Here is a 27,595-nt window from a genome sequence, read left to right as displayed (position 1 = left end):
TCAGCCGACATTATTGCACAGAAACCGTGTGACCTACGGTGTTGATACCTTAAAAATACTACAAAGCGGAACGCAAAAGGTGCCGTAAATCAAATCTTGATTTCAGTCTGAGTGTCTGCTCGTCGCGACGAAGACAAAAGACGTAGTGTTTTTATCCAGGAGGCCTGCTGGAGCGACTGATGATAAAAGTGCAGGGAGGAGCTGACATAGCGTGTCTCCCCGGCCCACACCGAGCAGCAGTGAATGTGATGCAAATGGAATAACATCAAGGGCTGACATTTTATTTTTGCACTTTGGTTTACAGTATGTGTGGTTGCCCTTTAAATCACTTGTGATAATTTTGAACATGACTCCTTCTGTCGACCCCTTTTAGGTCCCACACCCCCCTCCAGCACCACCAGCACCAGCACCACCTCTTCCTCCTCCCCTCCCAAAAAAAAAGAAAAAAAAAAAAGACAGAAACCTGCTAATACACGGAGGTTTGTCGCAGTCAAACTGAAAACGATGAAAAAAAAATATTTACAGTCCAAGAGTCTATTTTTGGAAAAGCATGTGTTTCTCAGTCCACGGCTGACATTCAAGAGGAGACTGAATATAGATGAACCGGTGAAACTTCCTTCTCTTTATTTGTCTGTGTGAAAAGAAAAAAAATTATTTCCTGTTTTCACTTCAGCTCATTGCAGCTGTTGTATCCATTTATGTCAAACCGCCTGCAATCCTCACATCCCGGTTTCCTCCCTCTGAACCGGGTCGTCTCGCTTCCCGGTTTGTTTGTTTTCTTCTTCACGGTTCTGGTCGATCAGCAGGTGTGAGCTGCTCTAGAAAAACCCCACTTTCTCTCTCTCTCTGTGTCACGTTCTCGATCTTCCTGTGTCAGATGCATTCATCCCTGTCAACCCTCTGCCTCTCTCTCAGTTTCTCTATTATTGTTTCTGCCTCTTTCCCACTCTCTGCCTTCCCAACATGCAGCTCATGATGTGCTGCTGCTGACTTCACCCTTCGTCTTCTTCTTCTTCTGACTTTTCCGTCGTCAGGTGCATTATTGCTTTTATCTGAAATGCATCGCTCCACTTGTCGTTCTTCTTCTTTTTTTTTTTCTCTTTTCTCTCTCGTGTGTGTGTGTGTGTGTGTGTGTGTGTTGTTCACCCCACAGTTCCTTCCCACTAGACATGGCTGTAGCGCGGGTAAAGCGAAGGTAGGAAAGTGGAAGTTCCCCCACAGTCCTACTTCCTCCCCACATGAATTTGCGACCTCGCTCTTTTTAGACCACAAACCAGCCCAACATTTACCCAGAGGCCTTTGCAGTGACAAAACCAGCAATGATATCTGCACGGGGTGTCGAAAATGTTGGCCTAAAAATAAAAATTTAAAAAATCTAAAGCTTTATCGCCAGCCAGCTGGAAAGATAGATATAGATGCTTTGTGAAAGTTTGCATGTATATATAGAAGGCTCGACAGCACCGCCCCTTCCACCGCCTCGTCTTCCAGCGTTTCAACAGCGACATTACACCAGTCAGTCGGCGCGTTGCAGTAACCTTTTCCCAACATCTCACATTACAAATATAACCACTTAACAACAGGTACCAGATGACTGTAGAGTGCCTCGACTAGCCCTGCTAACTTCTAAGATATGGGTGTGTAACAGAAACTAACTAGGCGTGTGGGTTGTGTGTGTGTGTGTGTGTGTGTGTGTGCATATCTTTGCTGTGAAGGTTTTAAGGGCCTGTCCAAACATCCACCATCTACCTGGCAGGAAAAACAGGAATAGGACTTGTCACCGGGGTGATTGCACAACCGTTGCCGAGGATTCACACTTGGCTAAAAAAAAAAGATCTGGAAGCGCTGCCTGCTCGGTAACTCGAAACCCAGGAGGACAGGCTGAGCTGCTCGTAGCTCAAGACAAAACCCACATTTATTCTGAAGTGGAACCAAAAAAATAATGTCATTTTTAGCAGCGTTGTGGATGCATCCGTGCCTCGTACCGCTCTCTGGCTTTTTAGCGCTCAGAGTAAATGAATGTTCTTTCTGCTAATGTGGAAAAAAACCCTCATACGTCCACTGACTCATATTTATTCAGACTTTTCTGTGTGGGCTACCCGTGGCGTGAGTGCCGGTCCGGTGCCACTCGGAGGTGTGTAGTCGGATTAATCTGAGCTGTAGGTGTGGATGCCAATGCCTCTGACGTCTCCACGAGAGTCTCTCTGTCGAACAGGATCTGCAGAAGAACGAGCAGCGGGACCCAACAGGGAAGTCTGAGCCGCTCCAGTCATGTGGTCCTGACGATATCTCCAAATACGCACCAATGGAAACCCTCGGGTTACACCAACACCCGGTTTATCCTCATGAATGTTTCAAAGACAGGTTCACGTACATGCTGAGTGCAGTGAGAACAAAATCAGAGCTACACATGTCGTCTTTGTTGTTGTTTGATCAGGAGAATGACAAAACTTATTCAGAATACATCCCTCAGTCTGTACAGCTTCATGTCTTATCGTCGTCACCGAGAGCTCAGCAAAGCTTCAAATCTCCAACCAAACCACCGCATCATCACTGTTTCATCCACTTGTTTTTTTTGTCGAGTTCAGCAAAAATCTCCACGTGTGCAGAAAATAAAAGCTCCCGCCTCTATAAATGGGGAAACTGCTTTTCCAGTTCACCTGTGCAAGTCTGTGCTGGTGCCCAGGACGATGGGAGGGAGCAGCGAGAGCGAGGCGGGTTTTTGTTTTGTCACTTTGAAAATGTTTTGAGTCATTTTGGTTCATTTGGACTTATTTTGTGTCGTTTTTTTTTCATTTGGGACGGTTTCCAATGGTTGTTTTACAGTTTTTAAGCGATTTAAGACACATTTTTAATCACTTGAGACATTTTTAGACTAATTTAGAATCACTTTGGACACATCAAGTCATTTTAGACATATTTAAACTCATTTCTAGACGAGTTTGAGACTTTTTCTGGACTGTTTCCAGGTCCTTTGGGACACATTTCAAGTCATTCATGACTACTTTGGTATCCACCTGACTAATTTCCAACGTCTCTGTCCCACATTTGAGACAATTTGGCACAAGATCTAAATATGCAAACTGGATGAAAAGAAAAAAAATCAGCAATATTTTATTATTTCAGAATGGCAGACTCCATCTTTAACTCTTAATAAAACGACCAACAGCCAGATTGCTGGTCTGATGAGTTAGGTGCATTTATCAATCACTTCTTTACTAATATTTAGCAATCCATACATTACCGTGGATGGTTTACGGCAATTTGTTTTCCCATGATGATTGATTATATCTGTTTTTATTGACTTAACCATCAGCATGAGCAGAAATCCTTCAAACAAAGGATTGGCTGTTTCCCAAAAAAACAAAAAAACAGAGGCTGGTGTAATAACCAAGTAAAAATTGCTTGTGTACAATTTCCCTTTTCTTCTCGATGCTGATGACACTCCAGCAAAACTCTCCGTTATGACACAACACGTCAGGTTCCATCTATCTGTTTTTTTCAGAATAATAAGAATATTCTGTCATTCTTCCAGAAGAAGAAAAAAAAAATCCCCATTTTCTACATTACTATAGTTTAAATGTGGCACAGAATGACAACAATAAGTCTCTTCTCTACTTAGCTCTGTATCTTATTTTTTCTTTAATATGTCTGAATAAAAAAAAGCAGCCTTTCCGCCAGAGGAGCAGCACACAGCGAGGGCAGGTGTATCACTCCTGTGCTTAAAAGTATGACTCAAACCGAGACGCCATGCAGACGGGAACAAACAATCAACTGACAGGCAGGTAAATAGGGGAATCTGAAGATGAAAAGATACAGTTTGGGGTCTGTTCAGGCTTTTACACTTCTCAGTTTTGCTACCGCCTTCAGGCAGCTTTGATTTTTTTTTCTTTGTGTGTGTGTGTTTGCTGCGCGAATATGTTTGAGTGTGTGTGTGTGCAATATACAGATTAAAGAAGTAAGGGGGTGAAGAAGACTGCTCTGACATTTAGAGGCTTCAACAGGCTCTGGCGCCCACCTGTTCATTCAGACAAAGACCGGGGAGGAACAAACACCAGTCATTACACTGCAAACTGAGGCTGTACAGTACGCTGCTCTGAGTGCTCACTTGGTTTTCTGAAATTATTCTTTCCTTTTTTTTTATATATATATATAATTTGGCAGCACATCTCCTCAAACTTGCTTTTACTTTTAGGGAATAAATAACAATTAAATTGCATCAACTTAAAAGTCTCCTAAATGTTCTCAAGTGTTCTTGAAGAGGCTAAATTAGGCCACCTATTTATCTACATATGACATACAAGAATGAAAGTATTAGAATATGTCTAGATGTACATTTCTGGGTTTTTGTGTCACATGACTCATCGCTATCTTACATCAGCAGCGACTCTCAGCAGACTGTCACGCAATCAGGGCTTAATTGTCTAATCCTAATTATCTTTTTTTTCTCTTTTCATGATTCATGTATAGGGGAATTAGCCTATTAGGGCTTACATGACCAATTCACATAAATTACACGTTATTTTTTATAATCATGCATAAGCCCTTTTTTTAAAAATTTTTTTAAAGCTGAACAGTAAAGCGACAGAACTCCACGGAGGTGAACTCAATGACTGGAGAGCTGATAATATTTTCTGATGACTGCTTCTTATTTTTTTTTTCACAATTCAACCCTAATGATCGGCTCGATTCTCGTTCGCGAATTTCAATTTCACACCGAAAGCTACTGGGATGACTTAACTGAAATTCTGCTGAGGCGATTAGACTCAAAATGTCACGATAAAAGGAGAATTCAAATCCAAGCAGCGGAAGTTTTTTTCTAAAACCAAACTGATTTCAACACTTTTTTGTTTTTCTCACAATATAATCTTTTAATTGCAGGTAAGGTACAATTTGCATGTTTTGCAGAAAACAATACAACAATCTGTCTGACTTCCTGTTTGAAAATCCACAAAACAGACAAGGCAGTAAAAACCCTTTTTTTCTTTAATAGAGACAAACTCATGCCTTAAAATATACACTGTCCTCTTCACAGCAGTGCGTCTTCATGTAAGATGTAAAAAAACAAAAACAAAAGGGGCTGAACAGTCCTCCAACTTCCTTCACCACATTCAGTGTTCAATAAGTCAAGAGAAACCACTAAAGAACTTGTGTGCATCTTTTTTTTCTTTTCTTTCGATAAATAAAATCACATATCTTAGGACATAAAAATACACAACCTAAGCAAATACCTGAGAGCCCTCACATCAGAAAGTTGGTATCGATAATGTCAGAGTTGATCGATCAGCACACGTCACTGGATAATATTTCAATATTCAGTGCCAAAATATACACAATTTTTTTTTTCGTATATTATTTCTTTTTAAAAAATACAATGCACCCGGTACCCTGCCATCATTTTACATTTTTGTAAACATTTTTAAACTTACAAAAAAAAAAAAGAACAGAAACACACACACACACAAAGTTCACAAATGAAACATTTGCATTAACATTTCAGCAGAAAAATAGACGTTTAGCACACTCACTTTCAAAATGCACAATAAAAAAAAAAAAAACATCCCCGCAATCTGTAACAATGATTTAGATATTCAAGTAAAGTCCTCGCTCACAGGGCGGCCTGACAAAAGACCTTTTTATGTTTTCTTTTTTTTGTTCATATGGCTGCTTCAGTTAAAGATTCTATTTATAAGTAAGGCTATACTTATTCCTACATTACTATGAGAACAAAAAATCTATGTTCGCCATTGTTGCCTCTGGAGGGGATAAAAAAAACCAAACATTACATTTGAACATAAGAAAAATAAAAGGCTGTTTTTTTTAGTTTTTTTTAGGAGGACCCCGGTCGAAACAGATAAGGCTTTTCCAGAAAACAAATATATACAAGAGGACTGTATATCACAGCTGCAAGGTGTAAACAATCTCCAGTGCCGACACTTTACAGACAGTAGGTTCTTTTTTTTAAAAGTTTTTTTTGTTGTTTTATGCTCGCTGGGCACCAGTTAAAAGAAGCAACATGTAAACAGAGAAAAAAGCTGCCTTTTGATTGGACATGAAGAAGGGATCACTGAGTTCGACTGTTTGTGACGATGGAATAAAGTTCTTGTCGATTTTATTAATAATAATAATTTAAAAAAACCTAAACATCAGACAGCATAGAAAACCCTACATTTCTGTTTTTTTTTCATATATATATATATAATTTCCAATGTGCTTTTCTCTCCTGTTCATGATTGTTCTCCTACATTTTTAATATACTCAAAAACAAACGACAAAGACACGTAAAGTGCATGACCAACTGTACCGAGCACAGTCTCATCAGAGTCCTTCCAAACGGGACGCAGTAACTATGAACAAAAAAAAAACAAACAAACTGGCCTTTTTTTTGTCTGGATCCTTCAACTATCTGTTCGATTCTATGTACACGAGCCTTCGATTGTAGGAGGTTAATAGAGATGATCTGCGATGCTACAGTTCTGGGAAGCGCCTTCAGAGCAGCGCTGCACGGTAACCGCACTCCCTGAACCCTTCTCTCGCTCACTGCTGTTTCTGCCTTGATCCCTTGTTGTCAAAGGTCATACGTGAATGTGGTGACATTATGGCGATGCAGAGAGCGAAGATTTAGAAGTTAAAAAAAAAAAACAGACATTAGTGTGTGTACGCTTGTGCGTGAGACAAGACGGTGGTTACGAGGTCAGGTTCGTAATATCACAGGAAGCCAGCGTGACGACGTTTAAAGAGTTAAGCTTCGGTAAATGTTTCCCTGTATTGGTCCTGATTTACAAAGAGGATGAAAGACGCAGAAGTAATGTGCGAGAAAGAAAGAAAAGAAGCATAAAACGAGGTACATCAGAGAGCGCCCCGCACCATCCCCGCCTTAAAGAACCGCAGCCAGCTAATTAAAAGAAAAACTGCCTTTTTGTTTAGTTTTTTTGGGCTGCCCATGTCATCTGTCACTTTCAAACAAAGTTTAGGGGATGCTCAGGCTGCCAGCAAACCCACGAGCCAACAGGACGTGATGTAGGTGCAACACAAAGGAACCCAACAAATTATCTGTGTGAAATTACACTGGAAGCTTTTAAGAGCTGAGAGACAGAAGGCCATGGCCGAACTCGTTAAGGTCACGGGGCTGACGAGAGCGATAAAGTGTGGACTTTCTTGTTTACCGTCCAGTGTGCTTCCTGATCAATAGCTCTACCTTGTAAGTGCAAAAAAAAACCGAACAGAGGAACGAGTCTCGATGCAAGCAACGAATTCAGCTTCACGAAATATAAACAGAGAGATTCACAAATGTTCTGACGATTTTAAACGTACGGGCGATTTGCTCGACCGAGTCCGAATTCGTTATGTTTCCAGCATCATTTGAAATAAACCACGAGCGTATAAAGATCAAAACATAGATTTATTCATCTGCATGTTTAAACTAATCCAGGTTATTCTACCACAGTTAATTTTTGAAAACTGGTTCAGATGATGTTTGCTTTTTTGTTTTTTTGTTTTGACAGGACTTCAAAATTCACAAACCACCAAGGGAAGTCGGTGGTTTTCATTTTCTGTGCCAGCGGTTCATAAGTGCTTCACAAGCCACTGAGAGCCGCGAAAACACGGCCGGGTTCGGGTTTAAAAAAAAAAAAAACAAACTGACACGATTCGTATAAAGTAGCATCGTACGACAATCGTAGCGTCAGTCGATCAATCTTTCCGGGCGGGTTGTTGAGAGGTAGTCGTCTGGCATCGGCTAGTTGTGCAGCATTTTTTATTTTTTTTTGCTTTTAACAAAGCTAGCTTCACAAATTAGACGTGTTGTGCACTTGTAAAAAAACACATTCGTGGTAATTTACCGCAACAACTCAGCGTAAATTACAAATTTACAAGTTGTGATATACATCTGTAAATCTAGTTCTGACACATCCGTTTTGTCACCCGTATTGATGCTTCACAGATTACATTCAAAGCCTCGACGCTAATGGGACACCAAAAGAGAAAAAGTCGTTGCATCCATCGTTGGTGGTTGACCTGAAGTAACCTCTAATGACAAGTTTGGGCAGTCAAAATCCTCTCAGCACATTTAACATCCTAGGAGATTTTTTCTTTTAATTTTTCTGAGGATTTAACGAACCCTTGATATTCTATCCTGGCTGGTTCCGTCCACCTCGCTGACCCCACAAGGCAGGAATCGGCTCTATTACACGACATTAGGAATGAAAACGTCAATAAAAGCTCAAGGAAGGTGAAAGCAGGGGAGAAAAAAAAGACTAAAATGAAGTCAAAGCTGCTCTGTTCTACAATTCAGTAACATTTTGTGAGGAAAAAAAAAAAAGAAATAAAACACAAAAGCGTCCTTCCTTCCTCTACATAATTAAATAAGTAGAAAATGTGTCTTTGGCCCATACCTTCATGTGATTGTTCAACTGTTCAGATTCACAATAAGTAGCTTAAAAACAAAGTCCGTGATTGTGCTACACGTGTCTACAGCGCCGCCGTTCGACAGTCTCACAGGGGACGAGGACGGATGTCAGGCTATTGCTCCTGTCGCTTCGCTGTCCTTCCCTTCGCTCCCTCTGCTTCTCTACTGGAAGGTGTGCTCGCCGCGGACTATGTGAGAGGAGAACTCGTAGCGGTCCTTGCTCCGGTGACCGCAAATGTTGCACTCGAGCGGTTCTCTGTATCCGTGGCAACCCATGTGAATGGTGTACATGACATGGTCCAGGAAGAGCACTCGACAGTGCTCGCACTGGAAGGCCCGCAGCTCCTGTCCCTCTCGTCCGAACACCCTCACCCCGTCCTGGCTCGCGGGTCTCTCCGTGGTCGCCCTCGTCATCCCGGCCCCGACTCCCGCCCCGCTTCTGGGGGACGCGTCTCTAATCCGCTCGCCCGAATACACCACCGCCGGGCTGGCTCGAGACCTGAGGCCGGGAGGGGCACCGCCGCCGCCGTGGTAGCCCTGCCTGTCCTGGGGGCTGCTGCGAGCCGAGTCGGCGGAGTCGATGCCGCTGTTGCTGGGCGACTCCTCTTGCCCCGGTTGTGGCGGCTTGCCCTGCCTGATGATAGCGGAGGGGCCGTTCGAGGTGGGATGGCTCGGGAACTCGTGGGGCTGCGGCGGCAGCGTGTCGCAGTTTCCCGGCCGCTCCGCTCGCTGGCCAAGAGGCAGGACGTGGTGGAAAAGGGGGTTGACGATGGGCACCACGTCAGCCATAGAGAGAGGACCTGGGTGGTGGTGGAGCATGGGGCGCATGGTCTCTGAACCCAGGTATGAGATGGGGTTGCTGAGGGCCTGGTCCATCATGTGGGGGGGCATCAGCTCAGCCTGCTTCTCATACTTGAGGCCCATCTCATAGCCTAAATCAGGATAGCTGTAGCGGACCATCTTCTCACCTGCAAACAACAGAGCAGCACCGTGACTGTGTGCAGATGACGTTAAATACAGACGCAGCAGCACAGAAATACTGCAGAAATGTGCTTAAAATTTCCTCCCGAGCCCGTCAAACTTATATCTGGCTGATATTTTAGCTCTTGTTTTTCACGTTTTGCACTTGATGCTCGAGTCTAATGGGGTGGAAAGCCCCATCCATCTACTGGTGCGCTGTTTAACCCCTCTAGCACAGGGATGCGGTAAGCTGTTTTCTCTCGATAAGAGCAATGGCAAAGTTACAGGTGTACCTAACCACAGAGTGAAAAACATTTCCTTGTCTCTCTGTCATCTGCTTGCTCTTGCTCGCTCAATCTATTTTTCTAATAGTGTGCCAAATAAAAAAAAAAAAAAACCTTCAGTAAGTAGGGCAGGGCTATTGTGTGAAATTATATAATGTTGTATGATGCAACACTGCAAAGGAAGAGGGGGAAAGCCATTCCAGCCCAGTGAAGAAACTCAGAATTTGCAAAGTCAATGATATAGTTCCATTCTGTTAGCGTGAAAGGAGAATCAGCTGCAGAGTTTATTGTGCAAAAAATTAATAAATGCATTCAAAGACTCCTTAAGAAAGAAATTGTTAAGCTCTCTTAACTCAATGCCCGCTTTCTTTCATCCACTGAAATGCTGCAAAACTTAAAGTGAAGGTAAAAAAAAAAAAGTCGATCAGTGCAGAGAATCATTTCAGCAGCTACCTCAGCTTCAAAAAAACAAACACTGTCTCTCTTCCTCATGGTCTCCACCTTGACTAAAAGGAAATAAAGCTGTCGCCTGTCTACCATTACTTACCCACAAATTTCTGAGGCGTGGTGCTCTTCCTCTTGCCTACGTTGCTGTGCAGCCTTTCGATGATAGGAGGCCGATCAAAGTTGGCCATGGTGTTGGCCTCGGCCAGGGACCTGGGCTCTTTAGGGACCTCGCCTTGAGATAAATAGGAAGCGCAAAGAATGCATGTGGATGTTTAAAAGCAGGACTGAGATGGTTAAAATGAACAGATCACTTGCAAATTAAAAATGAAATGAGAACATGTTTATTTATTTCTTTTTTTTTCAAACTCCTGCATCATGAAGCTTATAAATCTCAGGATATGTTGCTTGTTTGCTTTTTCAGAAGGATTACTTGACATAATTTGCTATTTTAGTAGTTAAGTGGTTGCAAAAGCAGATCAAATTCATAAATTCATGGTTAAAAAACTGGCAAATCAATGTATTTTTCCCTCCTCTAAAGGGACTCCTCTCATTATGCATTTATTACAATTAATCCACAACTAAACCGTGTGCAAAGGGGTTAAAGCTGACTTCACTCTGCGCGATCCCACCTTCACGCAGCAGCTCATCGTACTGTGATTTGGGTACTGCTCGCGGTTTCGGTTTTAGTCTGACTGTCTACCTGTGTACGGGCCGGTGTTGGCGGCGGGATCCAAGCCGATGCCCTGCAGGTAGCTGTGGCAGCGCTCTTTGTGCTCCTCCAGAGACGTCCGCTGCTTGTAACTCCGGCCGCAGTAGTTGCACTTGTGCGGTTTGCCAACTAAAAAAAGACATTCCAAGCAAGCGAGAGAAAGAGAGAGAGAGAGCCTATTAATTTCATTCATGGCTGCACAGACAGAGAGTGGGTAGCATCTAATGCCGCAGTATTGAGGCGGTGCGTAGTAAATACTGAGAACAGTCAGTAGTACAAACAAACCAAAAGCAAGCTTCTGAGATCATGGAGGTTCCACTACTAGTGTGAGGATTCCACACAACTGTTGCCAGACAGAGAGAGAGATAAGTTGTGGGCGACAGATAGTTGCGCCATAAAGTCTGCGTTTCAAAACGCTTCAGTCTGCGAAACGTACAGCAAACTCCCACTGACTGTGGCACAGCATGAGTGAACGGCGGAGTTGATCATGCATCCCTTAGCGGCGGTAGGAAACTGACTCCAAGTTAAACTGCTATGGAGGTGTGAGTGTGATTCATTGTGCCATTTCTGTTTCATTCAATTCCTTCCTACCTCGAGAAATGGAAAAACGAAGACGCATGCTTTACATCTGCCTCAGCCAAGCCATCGCTACCGTCTGTCCGTCCGGCGTGTAGCCAACGGATCAATACGAGCAGATCAGGGAAACATTTTTAAATGTTTTTATTTATCATTTGCTCCTCTTTATTTTTTTTTAACTCATTATTGTTCACTGCAATACAAAGTCCTGTGCTTCTATGGAAACAGCATTATTTTTTTGCAATATATAGATTTACCAAATTATGAAAAACAAAAACCTACAATAGTTGAATTTCTTCGATTATTTGTTTGATTAATTTTTCTAAAAATTGAAACCTACACATGCAGCATTTTCCCAGTGCTGCTACGTGTTACCAATACTGGAAAAATTTTGCCTCTTCGTGGTAATTTACTGTTTCATTTGTTTCCACACTTGTCTCCTTTCTGTGGAAACGCAGCCGAAGAATCCCTGAATCTTATCTGCTGGCCACAGTGGAGTCAGTCGTGGCCTCTCAGCTGCACACAGGAGTGCAAAATTTGATAATTTTTTTTCCAGAATCAAGTTAAAATAGTTTATTTTTGGTGTATTTGCACTGAGATGTAGAAAAAAAAGTGATTTTGCTGAAATATTATGATTTTATGCTTAGATTTGGTTCATTTTTTCAACTAAGCTACGTCACAAATGATTACTTCAAGGGAAAAAAGTCAAAAATCAAGTTTCTGGCTCTGATAAATTGTGCTGTTTTGCTCATTTATTAAAACATAACATGCCTTTAAAGCCAATTTTGGGGTTTCGAGGGTTAAAAGACAAATATCTCCAAAATTTAACACAACCGTCCCTCATGTATTCAACTCACTGGTCCTTCACAATATTTAAATTAACTTTCCACAGACCATATTCAACAGGAAGACACGTTAGCCGTTCTAATATTGAGCTTCAAGTTAAATTTAACACCTTAACAACACGCTGCATTCAGTGGAATCCCAGTGACGCGTGCGCCGCCCAGACAGCAGGTCCGAGTCCTGCTGTCGAAGGCATTCTCAAAACTCGCAAACGTAATGACTCACAAAGGGACCCGGCGACTGAACCGGAGGCCACACGAGCGCACCGCCGTGACCCAGACAGCACGGTGAGCAAGGCGGCGTAGTGAAGACGCTCACTGGCACAATGGTGACAGGTATTACTAGAAGAAGAAGAAGTGCAGATAATCCAATGCTCTTGTCAGTGTGAGAACAGAGAAACCAAACATGTTTCAGTCTGAGCCATGGAGGCTGTGACACACACGTTTAGAGGGAAGTGACGGTTCACACGTGAACACAAGTCGTTTTTCTCTCACAGAACGAACGGTGAGTTAGAGGAGGGGGGAGAAAAAAAAAAAGAAGCAGCAGCAGCAACTCAGAGCTGAATCGTCCTTGAACTCTGTTTAATTGTCTCCCCTGGACTGTTTGTTTTATTTTTCTCATGATGATTTGTGTGAATGAAAGAAAACCCACTCGTCACACAATGACATGAGCAGTCATGGCCAGTTTTACATCAGCAGGCACTTTTTTTTTTTTTTGCTTGTTAGTGAATCATGTGGAATGATGATAGATTTTCTGCTGCATATGTCATTCAGTACTTCTGTGGTCTATGAATGACATTATGTCAGATGAACTCGAAACTAGGATTTATTATCTCGTTGGGTTTTTTTTTTTCTGGGTATGAACAGACACAAAAAAAAAGTGGTGGCTAATGACAAAAGGTTTCAATATTATTAAAGTGTGGGTGGGTGTACCTGCAGGGTCATCACTGTAATATTCATTCTGGGGAATGAAAGAGTTACTTCAAAATGAAACGTCATCATGGAAATAATTCTCTTTGCTGCTTTCCAGCCGTGAAACTCTAAAAGTGGAGTAGGCAGCATTCAATCAAGTATCACTCCCTTGTGTTCACAGCGGCTCACATCTACACACTCTCACACACAGACACACAACATAAACTTCATTACTTTTTCATATTTGCCACCCACACATAACCTTGTGCAGATGTTGGATGGACCTAAAGAATCCACCTTTCAGCTGCTATTCTTACTCATGCAAATGATCCACACTGCGAACACAGACTCACTTGACTGATTGCATTTGGCTAATAAATGGGAACTTGCTCGAATTTAGATCTTAAAATATGTAAAAATTGATCGCCTCTCGAGTCACGGTGGTTTTTTTTTTTTTTTTTTTGCTGCATTATCAGTTCGACAATCAGATCAAAAAATGTCAACTTTCGGTGCAGCATTCATTCTGGCCTTCTGTTCTTCTTCACTGTCTCTCACTCTAGACTCCCACTTTCCCCTCACATGACCTCTCTTTCTATGCTTTATTTTTTTCCTCTTTCAGCTACACCTGTTCTTCCTGGCAAAGCACCAGACCAGAACCGGCAGGTTTTGCGGGGAGACGCAGCGGTGGATCCCCTGGACGCTGACGGGAGTCGGGATAGCTTAGCAACATGAAGTTCCTACTAAATGATCAGAGAAAGCCAACTTCATATTTAAAGGCCAAAAAAACAACAGAAAAATTGAGGGATAAAACAAACAAATCCAGCTCAACTGTGCAGGAATTTAAAGCACGTTTTGATGGTGGAAGACAAGATGTGCACAAGACAAGCATAAAACTTAAGAGAGCACCAGCAAACAGACAAAAACTGTAGGTAAACATATGGCTGCACACCCAAACACAAAAGTTACCTCGATGTAAAAAAGAGAACCAAGTATGAGTAACCCCCGTGGGGACATCACAGGCAGAAATGACGGTATTGTCTGACCTTGATTACAAAGGCGCAACAGAGGGGAGAGCACATCCTCTGATAGGAAAGTGGGTTACAGTTGAGAGAGACACCAGCACTCCCCATGTGTTTCTCAACAGAGATAGTTTCCTCCTTAGCGAGTCAAGCGACTAAGGAACAGCGTGTCCTTGGTATCTAACCACAAGGCACTCACAGCACTGTCTATAACACGCATGTTAAAAAAAAAAAAAAAAAAACATCTTGTCAAAAACAATATGAAATAGAGAGAAACCGACTGGCGTGTGCACTGAGCCTCTCGCATTAGGCAGCCCAGACACACTGAACATCTCAGGAGATCGAGGCGGTTACAGTTCTTCTTTGAAAAATAAAAGCGAAACACATGCAAACATAATGTCAAAGACAAGCTGCGGTTATTAAGCGTGAACACCAAGCGGTGGAGGAGATGTATGGACGTAGAGCATGTTATGTGGAGAATAAAATATAAGTGTAACTTTGCATGGGTCAATTTAAAAGTTGAATTCCCTCTGAAAACATTGCATTTCAGATCTCTGAGGTGCTCGTGTGCTTGAATGCAACCAGAGTTCTTCTGGGTAACCGGAGTGAATGAGTCAAAAAAAGGGGAAGCAAAGCGGGTGAGGAAGAGGCTTACCAGCATGAGTGCGCAAATGGCCGGTGAGGGCATCGCGCCGCCGGCAGGCGTAGCTGCAGAAGGGGCATTTGAAGGGTTTTTCACCTGTGTGCAGCTTGATGTGTCGCAGCAGGTTTCCCTTCTGGGTGAACGACACACCGCACTGGTTGCACTGGAACGGCCTGTCACCTGATAGAGGCGAGCACAGGAAGTCAATACCACTCATTGTGGAAGAGGGTTTTTAGAATGCATCAACAAGCCTGCAAAGACGTTTTTTTTTTTCTCACTGACTGGACTAATTTACCTTCTGTGGGTCTATAAGTGGCTGTGGACCCCCACCCACATGTTCAGTTATTACTTAGAGCTGCTTTATACACTAAGAATTAAACATGTCTGTCAAATTGTCCTCAGTTGACACACAACCTCTTGAACTACTTCTGGGATTGATCATGAAGGAACCAAACAACTGTTGAATGCAGTCTCTAAACCTTCTCTAAGCTTAAATAAGTACATGTATGTTGTATGCATGTATTAAAGAATACCATCTTTAGAAATGAGGAAGAAGTAGTTAAAATACTTATACTCGCATTTGGGGAACAATCTGGTCTAAAGTCAACTACAGTCAAAGAAATGTGAATTCTCTTTTGCTGTTATGAGTTGATTTAATCTGAAATTACTCTGCTTTTTGAATTTACTGGGACTTTTCTGAAACCAAAACTTGATTTCATTGAACCTGCATCCTCTCCCTATTTTGACTTCATTTAAAGACATGCATGTGAGGTGAAATCAGCATGTTTGTGGGGACATCCAGAGACTCCTGGATGGACTGCTCACTGAGGATGTACTTATACTGCATGTCATTTGGGGTGCGGGTTTGTGTCTTGCACTGGGTGTACAGGCGAGTGCTCTGCAGACTGCTGTCTTCTGTTCTAATGGCATATCTTTTGATCTGCAGCCAGTTGGAAAAGAGAAATACGATCCTGACGCTGTGACAACCACAGCAGTCATGGCATCAGTTGAAACAGGTTGCGGGGGATTCCAAGGATATTTTTTTCCTTGATAATAATTCCAAGACTAAACTATTGTCTTTCAACAAAAAAAACAAAACAAAAAAACAGAAAGCGCTCCACACCCACTGTCGAGGAAAACAAACGAGTTGTGACTCACTCTGAAGATGGGGGAACATACACCACCGCCTTGATTTTAATAGTCAGAGAAAGAAATCTGCGTGGATTGCTAATGCCCAAATATGTTCAAGTGTGTCAGCTGCACCAAGAACTCAGAATCGGTACCGTTCGGTTGTCGGTTTCCTGCATCGGCTGTCACATTCGGGCCGGACAATCCGTCCTGTATGATGTTGCTTGGGCTGCCGGTAATGGATTCCTCCAGCACTACGCCTTCGTCCCCCGTTTGGCCGGCGTCTTCAGGCGCTGGGCTTCTGCTCTCCGCCTCTTCCGTGGTTTCTTCCTCTTGCTTAATTGTCAGTTCTGTAAAACAAAACAGAACCTTGAGATTCCCACCGTACGGCATCGGATGCAGGTTTTATGAGAGCACCTCGTTGTACTAAACTCCTCGGCGCTCATTCATAAGGCATAGGGTTGAACTAGGTTAAGATCAGGGTTAGGATCAGCCTCTGTAGGTTTGAAGTGGACTGCAAAGGTCTGAGATGATCTCTGTTGGTCTCATTATGTACCGGCTTGGCTGAAGGGGGGGGTAGAGATGGCATAGGTTGCCTTAAGTGGGTTAGATATGCAAAACAACATTAAATGTGGAGGCGGAGGGGACATCGTTTTAATTTCAACTCAGAGAGAGTGTTCGGATGGATTGACAGGAAGAGACGGAGAGGAAAAAAAAAAGAAAAAGAAACAGGCTAGTCTGGTTTCTGGCTGTCCCTGAGGAGAAAAGGAGTGTCAGAGGCCCTTTGCTGGCTGCTACCGTCTAGCAGTGGGAGACCGGCTGGATGACAAGGGCGAAAAGATTGTGCAATATTGTGTGTGTGTGCATGTGGAGGTGGGAGGCGGCAGGAAACTATTTACCTCCTGCAGTCGCTAGTTATCAGTCACCAGCAATTAGTAATACTTGAAACACAAAAATAATCATTCAGAAAAAAGCAATGCGTATGCAACCGCTGCACCTTCTTCCATTCTCCTCCAGCTTGACCTAGTAATCAGACGGATTCGACATGCTGTTTACAGAGCAACCGGCAAAAAAAACAACAAGCGTGAATTCCTCAGGCAGCCACGCAAACTTGTAATTTGAATTAGAATTATTGACTCATCACCCACCTAAAGAAGGTTAAAAAAACTTGTGCTTGAGTGATAGAATTGACCCAATTTCCAACCAAGCTACATCAAGCAGAATACTGTATTTCGTCTTTACAGTTTCCTGTACATCTGTCAAACACAACAATGTCCAAAACATTTGTACAGGCTTTTATAAAGTCCTCTGACACAAGTTACCATGCTCCCTGTTATAAAACATGATTTAATTTGGGGGTCTTACAGTAGATTTAATTTAGTTCCCACTGTGACAGAAGACTTCAAAGAATCATACGGTAATGAAGCAGCAATTTTTTGGGGGCACTACAGTAAAAAAACACCGTGTGAAAGGGGCTTTACATGTAGAAAAACACTATCCAAACACGGCTCACTCATCCTGATTATCCTGTTTTGGGATACACAGGGGCAATAATCATAGTGTGAGCGTATGTGCTTGTTTTGCTAACGCCTCCCATTAGACTGCATCCATCAACTGTCCCCTCAGGCTTTCGGCGCTGCATCCGTTTAACTCTCAGAGGCCGGTGAAAGAAATGTATAAATTCAGCGATTCTCGTCTCACAGGCTACAGAGATGCATCTCAATAAAGACACTGTATTCCACAGTTTGTACAGAAGAACACTTATCCCAATACCCAAGTTGCAATCGAGCCTTGTCTTCGACAGCTGTATCCTGGCAACACGGAGCAGACCTGAACGTCCTTGCTATTCAGCTCCTTGCATCTTTACATCTGTCTCTCTACTGTGGCAGAGTGGAATGCATAGAGTGGTCAGATGAGGATACGCTCGAAAGCGGTTGCCACGACAAAAGCAGCGAGGAAAAAAAAAATGTATCTGAATGCCGTTTCCGTACATTTCCGCCCCTCTTCTAGACGGAGTACAGTCCACGATTTATCCCCACAATCGGTAGAAAATCCCTAACGAAGATCTCTATTAATTGAGGGGGGGGTCGACGGAAAATAACAAAAGAACGTCGGTCAGCCTCGCCAACCTGAAGGATGTAATTCCACCCTGTTGTCGTTTAATAGAGTGCACAATACCAAGATAGCAATTTCTGTTCAGGCTTGCAAGTTTAAGAGTTTGCAATTTTCCCTGCTCATTCACAGCACAGATGATATGATGCAGCCCCTTGTTTTGTAAGAAAACCTCAGATAGCAAATCGCGTTAGGCAACTTCCAGAGCGACAACATCGGTGGAGAGCACCTCCCTGTGAAAACCAATTGCTCGGCGTACCTCCCTGCATCGCTCAACTTGTGGGAAACAAACGTCCCTTTTTCTCACTCGGCTCATCTCTCACTTTGTTCCCTCTTTTTCTTGCTTTTGCTGTTTCATGGTGACATTGAGATATTCTTAGATATCAAGTCAATAGCCTGAAAGGAAGCGAGCAACACCAAGTACAATATAGTATAAGAAGATGGCCCAACATTTGTTGAACAATAGCTCTGACTGCTGTATTCAGCCTCAGTTATTTTGCATTTTACTTATTTACTTATTGTAACTTCTCCACTTCTTCATTTGACTTTATTTTTAGCTTCTGGTTTAAGGCTGCATTTTGAATCTTTTATTTATGTTTTCTCATCAGCTCGCATGTTGCTCGTCCTGGTGCAAGCTGATCCTTTTGTGTATTTCACATTAAAAGCCGTTTAGGGGGAGGAAAACATCAATTCATCCTTCGGCAGAGAGCTTTTATTGTGAATGAGTTTCTCAAGTGAAATTCAGTGACGAGAGTGAACTCAGTGAACCGTGCACTTTTTTTTTTTTCTCTAAAGAAAGAGAAACTGAATGCCAGCACACTGCAGTTGTTCCTTGCAGAGTGCAGAAATGCGTGTCTATTAATTGAGCACTCACCACTGGGGGAATTAGGACCCTGAGGAACCGTCTGTCCATTAGGTGCTGACATATCCGCCAACATTCTCGAGTTCTCCTTACCGGGAGAGTATTGGCCGTTACCTGGGAGACACAGAAACACAGCAATCTTTATTGTGCTGTATAATACAGTAGTTGTTCAACAAATATCACTGTTATGTGAAGAAAAACAACATCTAGTTTTGTTGTCGGTAATGTTAACTATTCAGCTGAATAATGAGGGTTTTTGAAACAGATTCAAAAGATAAGATTAGGATGCCCAGCTGTGGAAAACACACCACTTTGAAGAGATATATTTAAAAGGATGAGATGCTTATAGACTGTGATCACAAAATCCACGGCGTATTTACTTTTATATTGGCAAAGAGAAAAATAGAAGTAAATCAAACAGCAGCTAAACAAACATTTCATATAATATACAGGATGAGATACAGAAGCCGTGTAAAGATGTCTTCGATTCATCAGTCTCCGATTTCCCTCTAAGTGTTACCTGAATGGTCAGTATGGAGGTCAACATGCAGAATACAGAAAGCAACACACTAAACTGCCTTTATGCACCTATGGGATCCTAAAGTCCAGCAAATGTGGATCGGATTGCATCCTCTCAGCGGTCTGTACAGAACCCAGGCTATGGATAGCCCAGTGTCCACTCAGAGGGAGAGCAAACCAATCCCTTATCCCCTTACACCCCGGCCCCATCAGGGTCACTAGAACAATGCAGTGGCAACAGGCAAACACTCGTTCTGACCCAGGTGTCAGATCCCTCAGGAACCACGGTGAGTCATCATTTACTACCAGCAATAAAAGGTTACTAAGGTTTTTTTTTTCCCTCAAACACACTGACAGCTGGGGAAAACTGGAAAGACTCCCTCGTGTAACAACAGCCTCAACTAAGGAAGCTCCCGCATAAAAAATCAAAGGACAGCGATATGAGCCACATCTGAAACCACCAGAAGCATTTCCCTGTTCCAATTTGTCGATGCCGAATGTTGTCTGAAACGATCCCTCGTACATAAAAAGAGAAATCCGTGTCAGATCTCGTCTCGCCGCGACAGCTCATTTTAATTTGACAACCTCTTCTGTGGCATTGTTCCTTTGTGGCGGCGGCGGCCTCGCTGAGTGGGGCTTACTGGGAGACGCTGTCCATGACACAATCCCTGGGCCGGGCTCGGGTTGCACAGGTTGGGGTTGGAGGAAATCTCAGGTGACCAACGCTGGCTATCCCTTGGCAGTGCTGTCCTGGAGACAGGAGTGGCCCAGATTTGTCATGAAGGATTTTCCATTACTGTAACAGATGCTGACAGATGCCTAGCAGCACCGTGGCCGGACGGTCTCCAGAACAAACTTGCAGCTCAGGACCGGCTGAACGCTACAACAAGCACGCTCCATTACAGATGGCACCAAGGCCTCCTAATTAGGCCGAAGCTGAAGTGGTCAAGGGAGATTCCTTTACATATCGATTGTCGTTTAAAAGCCACAATATGCGTGTTCATTATGTCTATCGCAATATGGTTACATCAAAGCGGTTCGTCATCAAAGGCCCTGTGTCATGATCTCGACACCATCGGCGGCCTTCAAAGGAAGACGTCATTGTGTTTGTATGTGATTGCAGTGGTCAGATACACCCACGCAACCAGTAATTTTCCGCGCACACACACAGACTCGTAATGTTTTAGCCGGTTGATATATATTGTGAATTCGCATCGAGCTAAAAATGCAGCAAGCCACACGCACAGGCTTTCATGGATTGAATCGACGGTTTGCGTTGGTGCCCCGCGTTTGCTGAGTCAAAGCTGAACCAACATTAAGATCAGGATATCAAACAGTCGACACTCGCGGGGGAAAAGGTTCTTTGAGTAATACGCCAAATTGGGATGACTTAATGTGCTGGCAAATGGAAAGGAACAAATGTGTACACACGAAACTTGTAGGTGTAATAATTGCTGACTTCATCGCTGAGACCGAATGAACACACAAGTTCTGAAGTACAGTCATCCTCTCAGGAATCCAACAAAGGCAAATGTAATATCTGGTCCTACGACTTATTCAAAAGAGGGCACAAAGTCATTATAAAGGTATGTGGAACAGTAAACTATAAATATATATATATACATCATAATAAACCACAGTTTGTCCGGAATCTAAACGACTAGACTCAGCAAACACAACGTCTAAGTGCATGAGGTCTCCTTTATGGTAGAAAAACCACAAACACTCTTGCTGTTTATCGTCACCGGTGTGTTATATTTGCAGCAAGGTGTATTTGTGCATGTGGGGAAGACCCAGTGAGGAGGGAAACCTTTTACCGTCCACCACTATAGACAGCGAAATATGAAAAGAGCAAAGTTGTTCATGTATCTCTGGAGATTGGTCGACTATTTAGTCATACCTGCTCTTAATGTTGTTCATACGGATGTGTTATTATCACACTAAAGCAAGAAATTAGACATCAAATGGAAAAAGTTTGGGGTTCTTTTCTCTCTGTTTTACCAATAACTTGTCAGCATGCAAGATGGACAATTACTTGTGTTTTCCTGATGACTGTGACGAAGACATTCAGTATGATCGTGCAACAAGTGTAAACACACAAAGGTGGGATGGATGATTAAACAGAAACAGTCTACTTGAAACCAAATCTTGCACCTGCTCCAATCAACCTATTGGCTACCAAATCCAGCCTCAGTCCATTTTATCAGTACAGTAGCAGCTTTCCACAGCTGTTCTTCTTAATCTTCTCTTGTCTTTTTGAGGTGCACGCAGTTGAATCAAAAATTGAAACCAAAAATAGTCAGTCTCATACAGTTCTAACCAGGCAGCATGTCTCATACTGCTACTCTGACTCACAGATGCTAATATGCCGTCTTACACGTAGAACATTTCGTTTTGTTCACACCTGACCTTCCACCAAGTTGTCCTTGATGACTGTTTTTTTTTTTTGTTTTTTTAACCCAGTCTTTGTTTATTAGTCATAAATGGCCACTTAAACAGCTGTGCAGACGTTAGCTATAAGCTATCTAGCATTGCATCTCGTCGCACTTAGTCGAGAACATCTCAGTTCGTTTTCCAAGGGATGCCGGTAATGCGTACAGAGCGATGCCTCCGGTATACAATTAGACAGATCAGCAACCAGTCGGAGCGATGAAACGCGTGATGCACGGCTCAGCTATGAAAATGCCTCAACAATGTTCCTCCGTGTAGACATCACATCAAACCGCCCCATATTGGATTAGATTAAATAGATGACATAGATAGGCTGTGGTTGGTTCTCTGCAGGGCCCGGTGGTGGAGATATGTTCACATGTAGGGGGGGTGCAGAGGCTTTCTAGCCGAGCAAATGAAACAAGAGCTTTCACATTTATCTGGTTCCCAGGCTACGTGTGAAAAGTAACCAAGCACAGACACATTAGTATCTTATAGGGCTAAATTATGACACTTCCATGCAGAGCGAGTGTTTATAAAATACGGTGCACGTAAGCTTTTTTTAAACGCACTAAATTTCACCATCATTGCTTCTTGGATGTGAGGATTTCCAGCGTCTCTCTGTTTTAATTTGCTGGACTATTGGCTTAACAAAACAAGCATTTTGTCATTTTTGGGTCTGCACTAAGATGCCATTTGTCACTAGTTTCTGAAAATAACCATTAACTGCAATCTTATGCACATTAGTAATTGGTACTTTAAGGATATTTGCCTAATTATACTGTGTGTACTCCAGTAATCTTTCAAATGCAATAGCAGGAGTTTTACTTGAGTAAAAGATATGAGGACTTCCTCCATCATTGGCATGCAATCTGCTCTTATGTGAGGCCGTTTAGTTCAGCCTCTAAATGGTCTCAGCCCATTGTGTTAATGTCTCTTAGAGCCTATTTTTGTCTCTACGTGTTCATGAGCTGGACTCATAAACAGCGTCGCCAAAACTGACTGACATCAAGTAGTCCAACCAGAGCCTGGAACCCACTTAGTCATCACGAAAGTCGCCCAATTTCTATTTCCATCTAGGAAAGTAGCATCTTGTCTATCCGACGTATACAACACACACACACACACACACACAAGCACGTATATACATGAAATGAAAAACAGTCCAACTGAACGGAAAACTGCCCAATATGGCGGCACTGCTCAAAAACACTTGGATAGGCGCCATCATTTTCGCTCAATTTGAAGCTTTTTCCCATCTCGTGCACACGCATCATCGCCTCAAATTGATTTGACCCAATCATGTGTTTGCATTGACTTTTCATGCACTTCTGCTACCTCTAAAAAACTCAAAACATAAAGTTCAAAACAAGGCTGACACTCTCTGTTGCATGTATTTCCCTTTAACATATTCTTTTTGACACATACAGCATTTCCCCTATTACGTATACTACCACGGTGCAGGTATGAGTGTGTGACAGATTACTACCGGTGAACACGAGGGCTCTGTGTCTAATAACAGAAGAACATGTCTGCATACGAGAGGGGGTGGTAGGATTTAGTGTGGTGGAGTTTAATAGTGTGGGAGAGTATAGTGGTGTTTCTGCAAGATAAGGACAACAGGTGTAATGTCTGACCTCGATGCTCTCTCACAGGCAGCACCAGGATACAGTGAGATACATGCGAGCCATCGCAGTCCACAAAGACGTCCTGTTTCTTGCACTTTCACGCTGACAAAATATTTTCTTTCCACCTCAGAAGCGACCCACACACAAGGACAGGACAGGATAGGAGAGAGAGAGAGGGGGGGAGCCTCCATCATCTTCTTCTTCCACCTCCACCTCCACCCCTGTCCCGCCTGTCAAGTGTTCCTACAAGCACAAACCCCCAATGGAGACCTAAAAGTCCCCACTGATGTCATCAGCAGCATGCTACCTGTTTTGAAATATGCACACTGAAGCGAAATGCAAGGTGGAAGGAGGAGGGGAGGAAGGGGGGGCAGGGAAGATATTCAAGAGACCTGCCCAAAGGAAACCAGCAAAGGGCAATGGAGCACCACAAAGTGCATATCCAGTATCTGCTGCATTCAACAGGATGTTGCTAATGCATCGTTTTCTTCCCCTTTTAAGAGGTGAACAGGAAAAAGGCTGCACTCGGGGGAAAATCCCTTGAAATGTTTATTGTGTTGTGATTGCAAATGTTGTTTTTTTTTGTTGTTGTTGTTTTTTAAATTTTTCTTGGTATCAAAATGTTGTAAAAGTCAAAATAAGGTAATATGGAGAATGCAAAAAAATAAAAAATAAAATAAAAATGCAACCCTCATTAGCATCATCTCCATCATCTGCACAGTAAAACACATTCCGACGTATAAGCTCCGGCCTCGGTCATAAAGCAGTGAATGTAAGCAACAGGAGGACTTACTAGCACAGTATTCCTCGGGAGCCTCCATTTCGAGCGCTTTGGGAGTCCTGCAAGATCAGAAACGTATCACTGCAACACATATAGGACGACAATACAAAGAACATACGGATTTGTCTCGCTTCCTTCATTTGTTTAACCAGAAACGTGTCTTGCAAAAGCAGCCTGAGCTATGTGTCTTCATAAATCCCTTGATGTAATCGACCTTGGTCAAGCATTCGCATGAATGTCATGATCCCGTCAACCGTTAATTGGTTCCTTTTGATACCAAAATGAACAGCTGCTAAATGGCTCCACAGACTCACAGACTGCACAGCACTGAGTCTGTGCAGCTTTCTTTTTAGAGAAATAGTCTCGTATATTTAGCAAGCTACTCTCTGAACTATTTTGAAAAAGCGTGAAGTGCCGTGTTTTAGTTTCACATTCTTCACCACTAATGTGTTCTTGCGTAAACAGGTGTTAAATTATTACTGTTTCCTGAAAAAAAATAAAAATAAAATCCTTGGATTGAATTACAGAAATCGTGGTGGATGTTATACGTCTCAATAATTAAGGTGAAATGATGCCACTGACTAATCAAGCTTGATCAGTAATCTCAATGTATGCTCAGGTCTAATGACAGAGCAACAGCAGCTTTGAAATTTTAAAAACGGAAATAATTCAAATGACTAAAATGAATCGAGTTACATTTCGTCTGTTTGCACAGGACTGGGTGCTATTAGACCAACACAACAGATGACATTCACTTCAAGCAAACCACGAGACCTTTCCCTGTGCACAGACACACTCCAACTCACCTCCTGTTTTTAAACTTTAATGCATTAATAATAATGTTAATAATAAATGGTGTCCACAGGCACCTGAGGATGCAGAAAACGGCTGTAAATTACTTATAAGTTGACTGACATTTGTAGGAATTGCAAACTGAGGCTTGGCTTCATCTCTTGACTCACTTCCAATCGTACAAGATTTGAGAAAATATCAAGGGAGTGCTTTTATGATTTGACTTTAGAAATCAGACAAAGTTTTTAACACTGAGCAGAGCCACATAACCAGTGTGTACTGTGTCACAGGCCAACTGCTGGCTTCCTTAAAGAGCATTAAATTTAACCCTTTGCAGAATGACACACATCCTTTTTCAGTTTCTTTTGATTAGAATTTTTTTTTATATCTAAACAGCAGATGCGAGACAAAGATAAAAACAAGGAGCCAGCTGCAATTTTCTTAACTATCTGAGTTCTAACATCCCTGTGAAGCAACATGGGGGGAACCTTTGGCCAGCCACAGCAAAGCTACCATTTGTTTCAGATTCTGGTTATTCCTACAAGCTCAAGTTTCCTCGCCACCAACATTAAAAGTGAAATGTGAAAGCAAAACAAGAAAGTAACATGCAATAAAGACAACAGCATAAAAAAAAAAGTTGGATTCATATAATTACCTTACAAGTGTCTCCCCTGTGCAAAATTAGTTGGTTATTTCAGTCAAGGACAGAGGGAGTGGGTGGCAAGTTGTCTCCACCTCCCTTTAAAGAAACAAACAACAAAAAAAAGTCAAATTCCGTCCAGTGATGTGTCACTATGAGAGGCAAATGCTTTTTTTTCTTTTTCCTTTCAGATCAACATGTCCAACAAAAAGGAAAAACATCCAACAATTCATGCGCGCAAGTTCTGAAAGGCAAAGAAAAGTTGAGGAGGTGCGCATCTACAGTGTCCTACAGGTGACTGTCTGTCAGAGCCTCTTGTTGCGCGCGTCCCGTCGACTTTCCCCCCCTTCACTTCAAAAGCGACGTCCCATCGACTCGTACACTTGATTCCAACTCAGAACATTTCACGAGAAGTCGCACGAGTTGCTAGCCGAGCCTTGCGCCGCGAAGAACTTTTGCAATAGGAACAAAAGAGAGGGGGGAAGACTTGACGAGTTGGTAAAGGGAACGAAAGAGAGGGATGGATCAAACTGGATCCACCGGTTCCTAAGGAATTAGCCATAGCGACAGGGAGCAGCCAAGCTATTTTCAACAACCAAGGGACTGGAAATCTGTGGGTAGGCAGTGCTGAAAAGCTACTGTAAAAGAGATGTGACTCAAGGTCGAACCGGTAGAGCTTTACGCGTCGTAACTAGTGCTGCGCACAACGGGAATAATGTGATGTGGTGCCAAATGCAAACAGTGGGCAAAGCATGGCACGTTTAAAAGACAAGAAAGCCGGGTGCTGTCCCATCAGAAACAGATGATTACATTGGTACAAGTAAAAAAAATAAAAAATGTATAGGCCTGACACTTTTGGCACTACTTCCTAGTTACGTCTACGCGGTGACTTTAGGAAGCCAAATTAATATTTATGTCCACAGCAAACCGGCGGGAGAACTGTATATATATATATATATATTTCTGCAGATGTTCAGGCAAGTTAAACAGTAAGGACGGGGTGCATTTACCTGGCGGACAACAGCTCATCTCTGGAAATAACCATCAGCTGCAAAAAAAAATTAAAATAAAAAAACCGTGAAGCGAGTTTTGTTGGTATTTTTAGTGGTGACGCGCTGTGTTGTTGTTGTTGTTTTTTTTTTTTCTCTCGTGTTAAGTGTTTTTTTTGCTGGGCTGTGCTGCCTTGAATGGCTCGGAGCTGACTGACAGCTGCAATTCAACAGGTTATCCGATCACCGCAGTCTACAGCAGCAGCAGCAGCAGCAGCGGCAGCAGCAGCAGAGCCCCGTCTGGCTTTTCCATTCATCAGACAGACGCTCCTTGTCTGCCTTTGCTGCAGACATGCGCCTCCAGCAGCTCTCTGAAGCGTCTGTGGCACAACTGACAGTCGAACGACACTGAACGTCTCTATCAAAGCAGTTAATCTAGTTAAAACATCCGCGCTCTTCTCTTCGCTCTCTTTCCTTTCTTTCTTTTCTCTCTCTCTTTTTTTTTTATTTACCTTAAACACGTAGGAGTTTATATAATCCCATGAACTTGCACACTGATCCAGACTGAAATGTCTCGGCTTGGAATAGAATTCATTCTTGTCCGACATGCGCCATGCAGCGCGGACTGAAAGGTAGTTTGGTTCCGCAGCAGCAGCAGCAGCAGCAGCAACAGCAGCGGCGGCGGCGGCGGCGGCGGCGGCAGCAGCAACAGTTGTTAGATCCACCACTGACTTCCTCCTCCATCTCCTCCGAAGCGGGGCAGAGCAGCAGACAACCCGCACGAGTTGCTATTCTGGGAACTTGGTCTGGCACAGAGAAACGGATCACAGAGTGTTGGACCCAGGCTGCCTCTCTGCTCGGCAATCGATTAGGTTACAAGGGGCCTCTTATTTCTGTGGCTGCAGACAGGTTATATCC

General features: G+C 42.9%; 1 protein-coding gene across 2 annotated transcripts; it reads right to left on the bottom strand.

The window, feature by feature from the left end:
- Positions 1–6,924: 6,924 nt before the first annotated feature.
- Positions 6,925–26,764, bottom strand: ikzf2 (IKAROS family zinc finger 2). 2 transcript variants are annotated; one of them, XM_008303144.1, is made up of 9 exons: positions 26,699–26,764; positions 25,704–25,787; positions 24,269–24,315; positions 18,911–19,012; positions 16,080–16,274; positions 14,809–14,976; positions 10,796–10,933; positions 10,196–10,327; positions 6,925–9,372 (listed from the first exon to the last, which is right to left on the bottom strand). In XM_008303144.1, the coding sequence occupies exons 3-9, from the start codon at positions 24,294–24,296 to the stop codon at positions 8,567–8,569; spliced, it is 1,569 nt and encodes a 522-aa protein (XP_008301366.1). In that variant the 5' UTR covers positions 24,297–24,315; positions 25,704–25,787; positions 26,699–26,764; the 3' UTR covers positions 6,925–8,566. The 2 variants fall into 2 exon arrangements, with proteins under 2 accessions (XP_008301366.1, XP_008301365.1); XM_008303143.1 differs by lacking the exon at positions 26,699–26,764 and having other exon boundaries at positions 25,704–25,947.
- Positions 26,765–27,595: the final 831 nt, after the last annotated feature.

The sequence above is a fragment of the Stegastes partitus genome, unplaced genomic scaffold, assembly GCF_000690725.1.
Source record: "Stegastes partitus isolate 25-593 unplaced genomic scaffold, Stegastes_partitus-1.0.2 Scaffold1945, whole genome shotgun sequence".
NCBI lineage: Eukaryota > Metazoa > Chordata > Actinopteri > Pomacentridae > Stegastes > Stegastes partitus.
Note: the sequence above shows the minus strand (reverse complement) of the source record. Positions and strands in the feature narration are given on the sequence as shown.